Here is a 17,730-nt window from a genome sequence, read left to right as displayed (position 1 = left end):
GATCCCTTTTTACTACCTGTTAGAAAGGCCACCCCTCTGAGAACTATTAGGCATAAAGGAAAATGTCCCTACATTCTTAGTAACCATATTAAAATTAAGAAATGGTTCTTACTCAGCTGGGTTCCAATTTGACCCTATGGTTAGATTATTACTTCTCAGTGAGTTTTTTTTAAGTGACAGTTATGAAATTAGGAGGCTAAATGTTCAATTTACTGATGTCTGTTCTGAACAAAGGAGTGAGAGTAAACTTCTAATTACCCTTCACAATGAGAATAAAGGTGATCTAAGTAAGTCAAGAACTCTGAAGGATCTGAGCTGTAGAATCAAAGGGAAAAACACCTAAGGGAAAGGAGCTTAATTTCAAACAAACAATTTTTGACCCGAAGCCATGACAGACACATGAGTCTCCAGTTGCAGAGAACTAGATTCTTGCCAAACAATCTAGGAAAGAAAGTGAGGCTGAATGCTCTGAATATACCACATGAACATGACATTTCCTTATTAATTGATACTACAAAGTAAGAACATGCTGCCTGCCACAGAGGCTGTAAGGAGGGAGAAAGCAGAATATGGTTTGCTATCAAGGAAGTTATTTTTCAATCTCAATACTCATTACCCTGTAACCATTCTAGGATGGATTAAGATTGCTTGCAAGTGGGGAACAAAATAATTTTCTTCTACATTTACAAACCAACACATTTGTGCTGTACAAGATAAAAAAAACAAGTAATTTTAAACTGACTGAGCAGATGTACTAGCCCTGGGGATCAGAGGAAGTTGGTATGTGAAATATGCATTATTTGGTTTTCCTTGAATCTCTGGCCTTGTGAAGTCAGAAGACAACACAGAGATAACAACCAAATAGGTAAAAGAATAATGTTCCCAAAACCAGAACAGGTGCTCATACTACAGTGACGTGGCCATGTATGTACCTAAATAGCAATCCCTGAACAGAAACCTTGACCAACAGGATCCAAAAGGAGTCATTCTTCATCACAGCTTTTGACAAATGCATACATTGTGAAATGTTTTCTGAACTCCAAAACCTTGTGGTGGGGAAGAGTTCTTGTACATGAATTTTTGTGCCAATGGAGATCATTGAAAATACTTTTGCTGAAAGGCCCTAGACTTGTAAACTTGAGGGCTGGAGACAAGGTATTCACACTGGATCATCTCACTGCTGTAGAATACTGTCAGTCCTGTTCATGTTTGTTAGCCTTCGGACTGAAACAGAACATTCATCTTTCCAGCCACGCATTTGCCCCACACAGTTTAAGTCTTGCAGCATTTTCTCTTTTGATTAATTTTCTGATGTTTCTTGGGTGGGTAAGTGAGGGGTTACTATTGCTGCTCATTATGAACATTCATAAACCTCTTTTGTGTGGCAGCAGGTACATTATATGCTAAATAAATGAATTTAAAAGCAAATCAAAAACAAAAAAAGAGAGAAGTTGTGATCTAGTGAAGTAAAAGTGAAAAGGAACTTTGTAAATAGTACTGGTCCTGAGGGAAAAAGAAAATCTCTTGTTGCCTAGATCAGGAAAAATATAAACTCAGAGTAAAACAACCAGGCTAGAAAACAGAGTAAACAAATGCAGCCAAAAGCACCGTGAGGTCATATAAGTAAGGTTAAGATTTTGTCACAGTTATTTTCAGTAATCATAGACATGTCACTTTTATTTACTAAAAGTAACTGACAAAATGTGGTGGAGTTCAGCACCCTCCGCTGCTGTTCCCACAGTGGCTAGAAAATGTGGGTGGGCATCTCTGCCACCCAACAGCTCCAGCCCCACCACCTTGGGGCTGAAGCAGAAAATGTCATGGAGGTCTCGAAATCACAGATTTTGTGACTTCTGTGACAATCTTAGCCTTATATAAGTAGGACAAAATTTGAGAGCTTAAAGTGGTCCCAGAAGACTGATAAAAAAGAGCACTCTCTACCAATATTACTAGACTGTTTAAGAGGTAAGCGGAATAGCAGATTTTGCAAATGTGCAAATCTATTTGCTCAACAGGAGAGCTTACATTTATTGGAGAAAAAGCCAAACAAATATTTTGAAAGAAAGAAGTAGGATGAACAGATTTTCCTTCTCTCAGAAGTTCCAGAAACCAAAATATCATGGTAGAAAGATGAGTTAGACACTAAAAGTTGTGACATTAAGACAAGTGAACAAGCAGAACCACGTTCTAGCACAGTAATCAGGCGAAAGAAGGGAAAATACAATTTACGGTTTCTAACAGCTTACATGTTTAGAAGTCTGGCAGTGTAAGTGATGAACATGGAGGATATGTGGTCTATTCTAGAGGACAGAATATACTCATTGAAACAAGACTGGTGAGCACAGGAACTCTGTAACAGCTCCTCAACGTGCTGGTGAGATGGGGCTTGCATGGCAGATTCCCACCATTAGCTCAATGACAGCAGAACTTGAATCACTTTTAGTTTTATTCTTGAAGTCTGAAATGAAGAATAAAAAGATACCTGCCAAATTCACTTGTGGTAACATGACATTCTGCCCCAAAAAGGAAACCGCTTAAAAAAAAATAAAAAAATCAAGGAGGCAAACATGCCCTAGGTGGAAATGTAAATATTCCTGCCAAGAACAGAGACAGAAAAGATGCAAGAGAGGTAATGTTTTATGTATCAGATCACTCAGATCTATCAGTCAATACCAGCATGAATAACCCAGCTGTTTAGATTAATAATAGTCAAGATGTAATATAAATTGCAATTTAAAATTTGGGCCTTTGGAAGCCACAATAGGGCTGAGTACTAATGTAGAATTAAAATGCTTACCTGGGGAGGGTAGTTGCTTTCTGAAGACCACCTTGAAGACTGATCATTAGGCTTGTCCACTAAAATGTTCCTAAAAAATGAAAAACAAATGTACATTTACAATACTAATTTTTAAACCCAAAACGGTTAACTCACAAAGAAAATACTACACTTTAGCCAATAGTTCCTATACTTTGAACACAAACGCATATGGTCCTGTCAACAATGCATTTATGAAGCTACCTAAGCTGCTAAGCAGTAGTTCTTTTTGAATTTGCTGCATAAATTGTGTGGCAGAATCTAATTTTTTTAAAGATAAATCAAGCCTCTAGTGCTTGCGGTTGTGAAGATAATCCCAAATTGTGAAATAGATGAAAACCAATGCATTTGTGTTTACCCAAGTCTGCTGACAACTTGAAACCTTAACTCAGAGGCATGAACTGTCTCATTCACCTCAACAGGGCATGAATTTTAAAGCCCAGTGAGGTGTTATGATAACATTAACCATTTCACTATCATTTTAACATAATCTAGCTAAAATATACTTCTATTTGTTAGACACTAAGTACTGGAATGGAGAGCAATGGAGCTGCTAGCTTGCTTTCAAGTTTTGCCACAGTGGGGAAATTAGAAATTCATCTCTCACCCTCAAATTTAAAGTCACCGTCACCCCTGTCAATAGGTCTAGACTGATGCACGGAACACGAAGTCTCATAAAATGCTTAACCTGCATTGCCTTCCCATGCATTAAGAGACACCAGTGACCACTGTCTTCCTTTGTAACTTAGCATACTGAACTACTTTGAGTTGAAAGAAAGATATATGAATATGTGATGGTAAGAGGCACAAAGACCAAGTTAGGTGCTTGAACCTCAGTGGACAGAAGTCATCCTATTCCATTTTTTCCTTTGCTCAGGTTGGAGACCAGCTGAGTTCTCTGATCTGGGAAGCCCCGAGTAGGCAAAGGAGGAGGATGTAAAAAGATTTATTATCTCTTCATCTGCTATGTAGGAGGAACTGTACACATATTGACTAGTATAAAATATTGGAGAAGGGAAAGTTTATGTAAAAGCTTAAAGGGAAAAAGGTTAATTGAAAAGTTTAACAGGGTCATTCAAGAGTAGCAGCTCTCTCCACATACTAGAAATAGGAAGAAACATCAACATGTAAGGAGTCTCCAGACAGTCCAGTACCAGAGTAATGTTTAGAAAATATGAAGAGGGATGGACTAAGATAGTTGCCTGATGCCTGAGTTTGAGGACATACCAAAGTAATCTGGTTACATCAATTCCCTAAGCCAGGGGTGCTCAACTTACGGCCTGTGGGCCGTACATGGCCCACGAGAATATTTGAAGCAGGCTGCGGGCCTTATGAATATAATATACTAAGAACCGATTCATCAGTGTTTTGTCACGTTTACATCATTTTAGTATACACAAGTGTGTAAACAGACAATACTGTACATAGAAACAACTTATCTGAATACATATGGAACAAGCTGAACTTAAAATATAAATTAATACAGGTGACTTTAGACCTTATTAAATATGCAGAATCTGTAGACTAAGGGGGGGATATGACAGAAGTCTATAAAATCATGACTGGTGTGGAGAAAGTAAATAGGGAAGTGTTATTTATTCGCCCTCATAACACAAGAACTAGGGGTCACCATATGAAAATAGGCAGCAAGTTTAAAACAAACAAAAGGAAGTATTTCTTCACACAGTGCACAGTCAACCTGTGGAACTCTTTGCCAGAGGATGTTGTGAAGGCTAAGACTATAACAGGGTTCAAAAAAGAACTAGATAAGTTCATGGAGAATAGGTCCACCAATGGCTATTAGCCAGGATGGGCAGGGATGGTGTCCCTAGCCTCCGTTTGCCAGAGGCTGGGAATGGGCAACAAGGGATGCATTACTTGATCATTACCTGTTTTGTTCATTCCCTCTGAAGCACCTAGCATTGGCCATTATTGAAAGACAGGACACTGGGTTAGATGGACCCATTAGTCTGACCCACTATAGGTGTTCAAAGTTGTGCTGAGGTTTATGTGACCCTCCTGTGATAAGGTTGGGCACCACTGCCCTAAACCCACTGAACTCCCAAGAAAGCAGAGTACATGATTGCACTCGATGGACCCTCCAAAAAACACCTGAAAATTTTAAGAGATACCTCAAAGGAGCGTTTGACTCACAGATTAGGGAGGCCTCTCTGACTCCAAGTGAGGACACGGCAGATCGTCAGGAAGAACCAAAGCCAAAAAACATCAACTAAGCATCAAGGTGAACAGTAGGGAGTTGATCTGAATTTAAGGCCAAGACAAATGATCTGATATATATGATTCTAGCGGAAAAAGGGAAGTTACAGTGATTCGATCTCTCAAATCAGTGTTAAACTGGCCAAAGAGAAACAATGGAGAGACAGAGCTGCAGAACGGCTTGGCATTGATGGAGCAGAGAGAGAGAGAGAGAGAGAGAGAGAGAAATAGATGCAGTTTAAATCTGAAAGAAAATAGGAGAAACATTTGAATTAAGAAGTTGCCTGAAAATGCAGAGGGAGAAAACCCAATAAGGGCAGAATATTTTAAACATGTACCTTTCCAGATTAAAGATCAATATCAAGATAAGTAAGGACAGTTTCTTATTAAAGGCACAACTGGTGGAATATTAACAGGGGGCTCAGTGTATGCTCCCAATCAAAAGAAAACAGCTCTAAGCTTTTTAAAGGATTTCTTTAAAATATTACATTTTGGAGAAGGGAAACTGTACTTGGAGGAGACTTCTACTGTACACCAAATTCCTTACTGTCCCAGATTTGAAGATGACAATATAGGAGAGAAGGAAACAGGTGCAGTATTAACTTTTCTGTAACAACTCAGTTGCTCAGATTGCTGGAGAGAACTGCACCCATAGGAATGAGATTATACATGTTAGTCACACCCTCGTTTATACACTAGAATAGATTTAATATTAATCTCTAAATCAGTTGGGTCTCAAACTTTTTTTTACTGGTGACCCCTTTCATAACACAAGCCTCTGAGTGTGACCACCCCCAATAAATTAAAAACACCCTTTTTAATATATTTAACACCATTATAAATCCTCAAGGCAAATGGGATTTGGGGTGAAGGTTGATAGCTTGCGACCCCCTGAGGGATCGCGACCCCCAGTTTGAGAATCCCTGCTCTAAATCCTTACTGAAGCAGATATAGTCTGCAGAAATTGGTGCCATTACATGGTCAGCTCATGCCCATTCAAAGTAATATTTGCTAAAAGGGATGGACAGATCCCAAAGATCATTTTTATGGGAAATTAACTGTTTGCTACTCCAGGTCAAAGATCCGGTTGCAGCAATTAAAGAGGATATTGCTGAATACTTTCAAATAAATGATAACGTCAAATATAAAGCGAGGCAGGAAGTAATATTTAAGAGTCAGTTGATGAGCTTTCAAATGAGGCTCTGGTTAAGAAAAATTAAAACTAACAGGAGATAAAAAGGTTAAAAGGAATTCATAAAAACTGGTTCAAGAAAGCATATTAATCGGGAGGAAACAATGTTTAGACACCACCGAGAAAGATTTTGCTAGAATACAGTGGAACTTTGTTTGAAGACACGTCTCAAAGCATACATTTTATGAAAAAGGAAATAAAGTGATAAGTTATTGGACCAAATGCTTAAAGAGATGAGAGCAATACATTATTTCACCAACTAAGAACAATCAGCAAAAGATGGCTACATACCTTAATGAAACATGTGCAGTTTTCCCTGCTTCTTATAAAAACCTATGTTGTAATAAATGAAGGGGGGAAGTAGCTTCCTTTTATGGACACCCAGCCAGCCAGCTAGCTACAAAATCCCTGTTAGTAGCTGTTCTCTACTTGTTTTACCTGGAAAGGGTTAAAAAAGCCCAGAGGTAAAAGAAAGGGTGTGGGCAACTGTCCAAAAGAGCCAATGGAAAGGCTAGAACTTTTTAAAATTTGGGAAAAAACTTTCCCTTTATTTGTCTGTTGTTCTCCGGAGAGAGGAGAGACAGAGCAGCAATGCTGTAAGACGCTTTAAACCACGCATGAAAAAATCATCAAATCATACCTCAAAACTACTTATCTGAAACCCCAGATATGTAAGTAGATTAGGGAATGTCTAGGAAGATGCAATTAGGTTTTATCTCTTATTATCTGTGCTAACGCCAGGTGCTTTTGTTTTGCTTGTAACCCTTAAGATGGACCTCAAGAAAACCATTCTTGATGCTTAATTATTATATTTGGCTCTTTTTTAAAATCTAGCAATAGCATATGTTCCAGATATATTTTCTTTGTTTTTTAAATAAAATTTACCTTTTTTAAGAACAGGATTGGGGTTTTTTGTGTCCTAATAGTTTTGTGCATATGTTGTTTAATTCCTTTATTTTCTTTCTCAGCTCTTCCCCGGGGGGGGGGGCAGCTTGAGGGTACCCCAAGTGCACCTTCCTGGGTCCAAAGGGGTTTTATTGCACTTGGGTGGTGGCAGCATCTACTCATCCAAGGTCAGAGAAAAGCTCTAACCCTGGGAGTTTAATACCAGCCTGGAGTGGCCAGTATTAATTTTTAGACTCCTTGGGGGCCGCCACCTTCTGCACTCAAAGTGTCAGAGTGGGGAAATCAGCTTTGACATATGTACTTCACACACTCCAAGCTATGAAGTGATTCAAGAACATCTGTAAGTAGCTGGTTTGCCAAAGATAAACAAAACAGATAAGCTTTAGATAAAGAAATAACAGAAGTCTTCTTATAAACAAACAATCATAAGTATGAAGAGTGGTAAAACTCCAGAACTTGATGGCTTCCCAGCAGAATTTTTACAAGATATTTAAAGAGGTATCAACAAGTCTGTGGTACCTTTAATGCCATTCTGTTAAGGGAGGAACTTACTCCGTGAAAGAAGCTACTGCTGCTCTCCCTAAAGATGGAAAAGACGTTACCATATGCAGCTCTTTATAGGCCCTTGTCACTGTTGAATCGTGATAAAGAATTTAGCAAAAATACTAGCTAACCAAATGCAGTCCATGCTCTCAGTTTACATAAACTTGGATCAAACCGGATTAACTGATAGACAAGTGTGATGTAATATTCTCAGAGTATTTGGAATCTTTCATGGTGCCCCACCAAAAGAGATGCATTTCTTGTATCACCTGATGCACAGAAAGCTTTTGATAGAATAAAGTGAAACTTTCTGTTTGAAGTCCTGTACCATAAATTCACAGGCCCCCAGTCCCTTAAATGGATAATATCTCTTTATACCAGCTATAAAACTGTTAAGTGAATCAATGGGGTTAAATTTTATTTGAATTACATGCAGAAACTAAGCAGGGATGTCCATCGTTTCCTTTATTTTCCGCACTGGCCTTGGAGCCTTTTACACACAGGAAAAGCAACAATGAATTCATCACAGGGATAAAACTTACAGGGACACATCAGAAATAAGCTTTATATTCTGAAGACACAGTATTTTAACTAAATGAAAAATTCCTGGCTTTAAAGTAATTTATGCCAAACCTGAAATGTTAGGTCTATATTCGCTAGGCTCTAAAAAGTCATCCCTCCAGAAAACATTTCAGTACAAATGGACAAGTTCTATAAAATACCCAGGGATTCAAATATAAAACAAAACCAGAAGAGCTGTATAATTTCAATGTCAAAATCACTACTTTAGCAAATAAAAAAATAGAATGCAGAGAAAATTATACAGTTTCATGGTTAGGTAGAAAAGTCAAAGTCAAAATGACTTTTTTGCCAGAGATGTCTTTCTTGTTTCAAAATCTTCCTATAATCGTCTCAGATAAAACTAGCAGAAATGGAAAGAACATTAGAACTTATATGAAATAATAAAAGACCAAGAGTGAGTGGAGATACTTTCTAAGCACCCATTAACAGGGTGTACTAGCTGTTCCAATTATGCGGTAATATCAAACCAGACAATTCAAAGCAACAGTGGTTTAGGGGTGCTCAAATTGTGGGTCAGGACCCCAAAGTGGGTTGCAACCCCATTTTAATGCGGTTGCCAGTGCTGGCATTAGACTTGCTGGGGCCCGGGGCTGAAGCCCAAGCCCCACCGCCCGGGGCCAAAGACCGAGGGCTTCAGCCCGGGGTGGCAGAGCTCAGGCTTCGGTTCCCCACTCCTGGGGTTGCATAGTAATATTTGTTATCAGAAGGGAGTCATGGTGCAATGAAGTCTAAGAACCCCTGCTCCAATTCACCCAAACACTTGACCTTTATTCAGCAAGAAAATTGTGTGTGTGTGTACACACACACACACACACACACACACAGAGCTAGGTTACCAGGGTTTAAATTTAAAAAAAAAAAAATTTATACCCTCCAGAAAGGTAAAATTGTCGCTCTGCAAAGGCTATGCTACGATTTGGGCTAGAACTAGAGAAACAATTCTCTTCACCAATGTTTAACGTTTTCAAATTATCCAGATTTGAACTCAAACCACAAACCATTGAGTTTTAAAGATTAGCAGAGCCAGAAAATACATATGGTTGGCAGGGTGTTCTAAGAATTTTATCTTATTTAGAAATTAAAAACTTGTCTAGATGTTTCATATAGAAAACTAACTTTAGTACAAGCAATGGCTTCTGATCTATTAGGAAACAGAGTTATATATACACCTCTACCCCGATATAACGCTGTCCTCGGGAGCCAAAAAATCTTACCGTCTTATAGGTGAAACCGTGTTATACCAAACTTGCTTTGATCCGCTGGAGTACGCAGCCCCGCCCCCCGGAGCACTGCTTTACCGCATTATATCCGAATTCGTGTTATATCGGGTCGTGTTATATTGGGGTAGAGGTGTATATAGGCTTAATCATCTCTCATCCGCTAATAACGATGAGACTATTAATAGCATCTCAATGAAGGGGGGGGGGGTCCAAAAACAGCGGAATGGTTCCAAAAAACAACCAAAAATATAGGAGGTTGTTATGGAAAAGTTATCAATTATGTACCCAGCAAATTAGAGAGAGGACAAACAAGTACTTCTGTATTTAGACTTTGAGTAGTGAATAAGTGGTAACTACTCTCCTGCAAGACAACAGCACACCTATAAGCAGCGTCAGTAATCTCACTCAGTTTAATAAAAATCACCAGAAACAACATTTCCCGATGGGGTAAAGATGCTCTCTCTGTAATGTTGTAACATCTTGTTAAAGGGATATTTGATATTACTACATAATGTTTCTCTTAAAAAAAACCCTCAGTCATCAGGATTATCATTTTGTTTGATATTCACATAGCAAAGATATATAAGGCTGTTAAAACTTCCTAAATAAATAGTTTCAAAAAGGAGTAAAGTCACAAGAAAAAAAGCAATGTTCTTGTATCCCCTCATCTGTCAGAAAGATAACTTTTATATACTGTCTAAAATGGCATAGAAGGATAACAAGAACTGAAGGATGATTAATTCCTGCAATTGTCTAGTGGTGCAATAATTCATTTTTTTTTTTTAATTTTGGTATTTTTTTTTAGTAAATGAACTGTTACCCAAAGGCCTTTTTTATAGAGCAGTAAGTAAACCACTATTGGCAAACAGCGATCTATACGTTGGACAAAGAATGCCTGCTCACTCAGGAAACAGGCCATTTGATTTTAAACAGCACTTAGTAAATTTCCAGGCTCGTTAGAACTACCTAAAGGCCTGTCATATGATTGGACAAAAATAATAAATCCTGTGTCAGTCCTGATTATTCTGCATAGCAAGTCATATTTTTAAGTTTCAATGTCCACATTTAATGTTTTGGCCATTTTTACATTCACCTCTACCCATACAGAATGCGACCCGATATAAAACGAATTTGGATCTAACGCGGTAAAGCAGCGGGGAGCCCCGGGCCCTTTAAAGCACCACCTGAGCCCCGCTGCTTTACCACGTTATATCTGAATTCGTGTGGAGCCTGAGGCCCTTTAAATCCCCGCCCGAGCCCCACTGCCAGAGCTCCGACGGTGATTTAAAGGGACCGGGGCTCCCCACAGCAGCTGGAGCACCAGGCCCTTTAAATCCCCACCGGGGCTCTGGCAGGCAGGCTCAGGCAGTGATTTAAAGGGCCAGAGGCTCAGACTGCTGCGGGGAGCCCCGGGCCCTTTAAATCCCCACCCGAGCCCCAGTGCCAGAGCTACGGCAGTTATTTAAAGGACCCAGGACTCCCTGCAGCAGCTGGAGCACCAGGCCTTTTAAATCCCCGCAGGGGAAGCCAGTCCAGTCCGGCACGGCATACTGACTCTTGCCAGCACGCCATACCGGACCAAACCCGATATATCCACATTGAGAGGCATCAGTCAGATCATATTTAGTAGCAATGGACAAAGAACCAACTCACTAACTCAAGGAGGTGCAGAAGTTGTGGTAACTGTCTGGTTTCCATACATGGGGAAAGTAATTGGGAAGGAGATAACATTAATTAAAAAATTCTTGCTGGCGGATTCCTATCCAACAGTGATACAATGGTTATAAAAGTCGTACCAAATCCCAAACCAATTTCACAGTAGTACACAGAGAGTCAGTCTGACTCTACATAGTTAAACACCTCAGCATCTAGGGAATGAGCTGGTGAAACACTGGATTGTTTGACTGCCATATTGGTGATATTGCAGAAGATTCCAGCATGATCATTTGAAAGCAAAAAGGTTTTGGTTTTTTGCTATATTCCCCTTTACTCAAAAATCCTTTATGTAACACATTTTCTAATCTGACATTTTTCAGAGTTTAGGAATTCCTGGCACGTAAGGAAAATTGGCTTTAAAATGCTGCAATACTGCAAATCCATGCCCCGTTTTTCATAATCATTTCACTAATTTAATAGTTATTTCATTTGTGGTAGGACCCAATGATTCTTATTAAGGATTATGGCTCCCTACTGTATCAGACAGTTACAAACTAATCTCTACCTCAGAGAGCTCACAATTTACTTTTTTGACAAAAAGCAACAGATGAATAGGCAAATGGCATTTGGGGGAGTACAAGGTAAAACAGGTGTATTTGCGTAAGTTAGCACTTACAGGTGGCTGTTAAACTTTTACAGAAAACAGTCTAATAGAGTCAAACTGTTACTGTTTAACATTTGTAATTTGAGGCTGATATCCATAAAAGCAGTAGCTCCAGAGTCACACGAACCTGTTTAGATTTCCAATCAATTTTTTTAAATAAATTCTCCTACATTAATAGGCTGCACAAAGTTTGTTTGGATTTTTTTTTTTTTTTTTTTAAGATAATTTTCTATAGTTGGCTATGGGAGAATATTCAAAAACTTGGAGAATTTAGTTACCTTCAGCATCTGAATGATTCCTGAATATTGTAAATCCTCACATGGTAATATCTAGCTTTGAGAATTTGATTGCCATTTATTTGTTGTTGTTTTTTATTTTAGATGGTTACCAAAAAACGATTTAATAAGCAAAACTTCTAACAAAAGGGTTTTTTTAAAAAATACATACATTCTGAACCACTAACTTGGCTCTTTTTAATTTTTAAAGATCTTTGGATCATAGCAATAATGCACCTTATTAGTAAGTTTCTCTTAAAAGTCAAAAATAATTAACATAATCCAATGACAAAGTTGACATAGTCACAGATTAATCAGAAGTGGTTTAATTTGGTAACTGGTATCTGTGGTGCTACCCCAAAACTCTCAAATTTAAGACTTTCTGTGGTCCCAAACTGGGTTTTTGTTCAAAGTACATTTCTTAGGTGAACCATATCTGCTCATAATATTATGCACTTTTATTATTTCTACAGAGACTGGTCAATCATCAGAAAAACTGAATTCCACTCCTACTAATCCCTAGGAGCTGTTTACTTGGCATCATTTGGACCTGCTTTAAGTTTCTATTTCTCTCAATGGGATGTGTGAATATTATTGCCTATGTCATCTCCAGGGATCCAGTCTGGGTCTTATCTGTATGTTCCTACATTAGGAGCACTATTTTATGGCTCACCATGCCATGTGTATTTAAAGAACTCATTTTTCTGCTTCTAGAGATTCAGCAGCTCTCATTGTTGCATGATTCCCTCTTGACATTCACCTTTAGCATGTCATCCAGTTTTTTATTTAATTTGACAAAAAACTGTCACTCACTAGATTTCAACATTTATCCCCTTTTGCCTATTTCTGTTAATAGCCACAATGCCCCTTTCTGTTTCTACTACTCATAACTTTAGGGTTATTTGAAACTCAGCTTTTTTGTTTATTTACAAAATGCAAATACAAAGAAAGTTCTATGGATACATGTACAATGCTTCAGTATTGCACAAGAAAACTGAACATCAGCTCCTCACCTACTCCATTAGGCAAAAGCCTGACAGCAGGTCTTGCTTTCTGCCCAGCAAGGAAAAAAAATTCCAAACTTGAAGACACTCCACTAAGACCATCCTGTCCTTGACCCTCAGACACGCAAATCTAAGCACAAGGAGCTCAAGTACCTCAGATGACTTGAACTGTCACAGCAGTGCAGAGGGAGAGGCTGTTTCAGACAGCCAGGAACCAAGCTAATATGCATTGCAATTATGGCCTTAAAGACATGGGACCTGCCAATTTGAGAAATCACATCCCTCCTTCTGTCATATTACCAAAAGTTGGGTCAGCAGATGTGCACAAGCTGAGGCCCCCTCAATTTAAAAGAAAGGAAGTTATTATTAGCAGCATGCTATCTGGAAGTGGCCCTGAACTCTGAGTTCACTCCTCTCCCTTCGACTTGTCCAAAATAGCCTACATCTGTCCACCTGCAAGACATGCTGCAAATCCCATTTATTTTCAGAGGGTTTGGGAGAGACGTGGATGGAGTCTGTGCACTGAAGACTGAAATCTCTGGCAGAGGTGGCTTCTCCACTTCCTCTTCTTGACTTCAAGGACTCTGCTGAATTTATTTGTGTAGTTAGTAGTTTGCTTGTATTTTATGGGGCAAAAGCAACTAAAGATCAAGAGATTTTTCTGTTTCATGTATACTTAAATACAAGAAATTAATTCAGTTAGCCATACGGGACTAGAGATTTATCCTCTATATGGGAAAGCAGTTAGTTAAAGGACTTGTTTCCACTTAAAATGCTGGAGTGGCACAGCTGTGCCACTGTAGCACTTCAGTATAGACACTACCTATGCTGACGGGAAAGTCTAACCTACTCTGATGGGAGAGAGCTAGAGGCAGAGCTAAATCAACTGAAGAGTTCTTCTGTCACCCTAGGCTATCTACATGGGGAGTTAGGCTAGCTTAAAAACCACAACTCAGGGATATGGATTTTTCACTCCTGGCCAACCTAGTTAAACCAACCTGATTTTCTAGTGTAAACCAAACCAAAGCTTAAAAAATAAAGTCACAAATCAAACTCTTGCATCTTAATAGCCACTTATCCCTCAAGTAGTCTTCATTCAGCATTCAACCTGACAGCTTATCCCATCACACTTTCATAAATTAAGAAAACAGGACCAATTTCTGTCAAACTATGCAACCTACAGAAGTTTGCATTTTCTTGAGCATTCCTGTGAGTACATTATATGACTTGCAAATTTCTTAACACTGTAGGAATTGGAACGGGCAAAGCAGGATCAAAGATTTGTCACAGCAACAGCAGCTAGACTATACACTGAAGAATACAGCATAGTACTTCACCTGTAGCAACTGTGGGTAACATGAATAAAGTGAACATACTAAGGGAATTCTTTACCATATGACAATCATATAAGCTTTGTCTTTACAGACAAAAAGGGAGCATTTTTACCACAGGATAGCAGATGCACATTACCTATTCCACTATAAAATCATAATGGAGATACGACACTGTTTAGTTTTTACCATCTGGTTGACTTTGGAGTAAAAATGACAGTGCCTTGTCTCCACCAGGATTTTACAGCAGGACTGTTAATGTGAATTTTCCCCCCCTTAAGATAACTATGGCTACGTATTCGCTGCAAAAAAATGTTAGACTATTCACCATCAAAAATAGGTTGCATTTGGCTTGCAGAGGTATCACTCATTCTATCTTCAAGAATAATATTGACAAATTGGAGAGGGTTCAAAGAAGAGCCACAAAAATGATTAAAGGATTAGAAAACATGCCTTATAGCTCAATATAGCTCATTGAAGAGATAAAGGGTGACTTGATCACAGTCTATAAATATCTAGATGGGGAAGAGAAATTTGATAACAGCGCTGTTCAACCTAGCAGACAAAGGGTACAGCAACATAACAGGGTTCAAAAGAGAACTAGATAAGTTCATAGAGGATAGGTCCATCAATGGCTATTAGCCAGGATGGGCAGGGATGGTGTCCCTAGCATCTGTTTGCCAGAAGCTGGAAACAGGCGACAGGGGATGAATTACCACCTGTTCTGTTCATTCCCTCTGAAGCACCTGGCATTGACCACTGTCAGAAGACAGGACACTGGGCTAGATGAACCTTTGGTCTGACCCGGTATGGCTGTTCTTATTATATGACTGGAAGATGAAGCCAGATAAAAGTTTGGGCTGTATTTCTAGTCTGAATTTATCACTGAGGGAGAATTAACTATTGGAACAACTTACCCAGGGTTGTGGTGGATTCTCCATCACTGGCCATTTTTTAAAATCAAGATTGGATGTTTTACTAAAAGCTATTCTTTAGTTCAAGCACAGCTACTAGACTCGAGGCAGGAACTGACACAAGGAAATCCTATGGCATGTGTTATGCAGGAAATCAAACTAGATTTTCACAAACAGTCCCTTCTGGCCCTTAAAATCTATTAATCTATTGAAAGTACCTTTCCACAGTCCTCAAAATGAGAAAAATCTACATCAGCAAATCTACTAGCGGAGCAAAGAATTAGCTGATGCCCCCAAAATATCGACACAAAAGGATGATCGCATACATTTCTTCAGTAATCCACTGCTCCTATTTCTCATCTCCACCAACCCAAAATCCAGTTGGGAAGCACAACCTAAGTCTACCCTGCCACCCTCCCAGCCTTGCCCCTCAATCATCCAGGATATACAAGAGTGTTGCAATTCTGTTCATAAATGTTTGTAATACAAGAGCTTTAACCATTTCCTCAGCAACTAACTGATATTAAAAGAAAAAAAAAAGGTTAGATTAACTCCAAGGTAAAAAATCCATATTTTAATTAATGGAAAAATACAAGTAGAATAATTACAGACTAAGAAATTTAATTCAAATATACTTCCCAAGAGTTCCATGAAACTGCAGCACTCACTGTAAGTTGCTAATGACAACATTTAACAAAACAAAGCTAGCACAGTATTTGCTGCTACAGCAACTTCAGTCCAAAATTGCATACAGACTGCCTCTTATAAAAGAGGTACCGTAAGTTTCTGTACCTTTTAAAACTTGTGTTGTGACCCAATTATGCAGTTTTCTTAATGAAAGAACCAAATTTAGCTTTACAGGGAATTTTATAGGCCCATTTCTAATTTCTTAAGGATATGGAGCAAAACAAATAGGTGGCTTGTATTGCTACAATGTTTTCCATAAACAAACTTGCTGTTCAGAATAGTAGAGCTTGTGCTCACATTGTGCATTACAGCTAAGAGGTTCCCAAGAGCACCTTCAGAGTTAATTCCTCATTAGTTCTTTCTTTTCATGAACCCAAACAAATTTACTATAAATTTATGTAGCTTCAAAGCTGTGATGCACTATTAAGCCTATTTACAAGACTTGTTTTATTTTTAAAAGAATTAATCAGATTAATGAGGTTTACATTTTTCTGTGTCACCTTCAGAATAAAGATGAACACAGTATCAAGTTAGACAAAGGGATAACTAGTGTTATTCCTGACTTACACCAAATGGAGTTACTCCTAATTTACACCAGCAAGAAAGGAGAATCGGGCCCCTAGAGTCTTTTTTGACTTAAGCTCTATCTCTTGCATTCTCTTAAACTTCTACTAATAGTTTAGGCTTAACACAGAAGTCATGACATATTTAAGACACTACAGGAGCGTCTAAGCTACGCATTTCCATTCTTGTGTTTCATCTATACAGAAACCATCCCTTGGTATTGCCAGAAAACCAGAGTAATCCAACAGACAACATACATCTGTGTGAATCTCCGGTCATTCTTTGAATAATTTTGTAAGCTCTCCAAAGAAGTTGGGCAACTGTCAAACAAAAATATCCATAAAGTAAGCTTTTAATGAAAGTTAAAGAATTTTAAGACATTCAGCAGTGATTCTGCAATACTGTAGCTTGCTCTTACACAAGCATCACAATACTATTAACTTTTCACTACATAGGAAGGTGAATTCCTGCTTTCATAAATCTGATTTAAGAGCTGTTCACTTATATACAATCTCTGCCATAACCACACCCGTTAACATATACCAGCCTTATAGCTTCGCTCTTAACTCTCCCAAATACACTGCATGCTCAAGACTTGCCTATAAAGCATTTAGAAATAAACAAATACAGTAAGACTCATTTACAGAAACTGATACAGTGAAATTCTAAGTACAGTGAAGTCAAATTTAATTCCCCAATGTGCTAAAACTTGCAAACTAATTCTGAATAAAGTGCATTTCCACCTGAGGAAGTTGTTCTGTGAAAACATGATCCTCGCTCTAGGAGTTACCGTATTTAACAATCATATATGCTATTTTAAATAAATTGTTAGTATACAGTTATGTTCAATTACAATGAAATTATGGCTGTGCTTTACTTTGTTCAATTGGATTTTGAACTCAAAAAATTCACCCTGAAAATTAATTTCATACCAGGTTGTCTTCAAAGTGTACTTCGGAAAATTCTGCCACATAGTAAGGTTTTGTTCCACCCCTGTTATTTTTACCTGAAGACAAGTTTTTTTGTGCTTTGAAATCTGCCCTAATAAATAGCTTGAAAAGTCTCTCCCCGCACAACTAGTCAATAGAAAATCATTATTCAGGTAAAACGTAATAACCCAGGGGAAGAAGTTGCAAGATCCCCTGGCATCACAACCCACC

At 38.4% G+C, this 17,730-nt stretch overlaps 1 protein-coding gene across 2 annotated transcripts in view; it reads right to left on the bottom strand.

The window, feature by feature from the left end:
* Positions 1–17,730, bottom strand: part of MKLN1 (muskelin 1) — a 172,611-nt gene that overhangs the window by 136,330 nt on the left and 18,551 nt on the right. Inside the window, exon 2 of one of the 2 annotated variants that reach the window (XM_039519647.1) lies at positions 2,798–2,867. In XM_039519647.1, the coding sequence (XP_039375581.1) occupies positions 2,798–2,867 (70 nt within the window). Of the gene's footprint in view, positions 1–2,797; positions 2,868–17,730 lie in introns of those variants that run through there. The other variant, XM_039519648.1, reaches the window with a different exon arrangement.

Source organism: Mauremys reevesii, linkage group 1, assembly GCF_016161935.1.
Source record: "Mauremys reevesii isolate NIE-2019 linkage group 1, ASM1616193v1, whole genome shotgun sequence".
Classification (NCBI taxonomy): domain Eukaryota; kingdom Metazoa; phylum Chordata; order Testudines; family Geoemydidae; genus Mauremys; species Mauremys reevesii.
The sequence above is the reverse complement of the archived record's forward strand: the minus strand, read 5'-3'. Positions and strand labels throughout refer to the sequence as shown.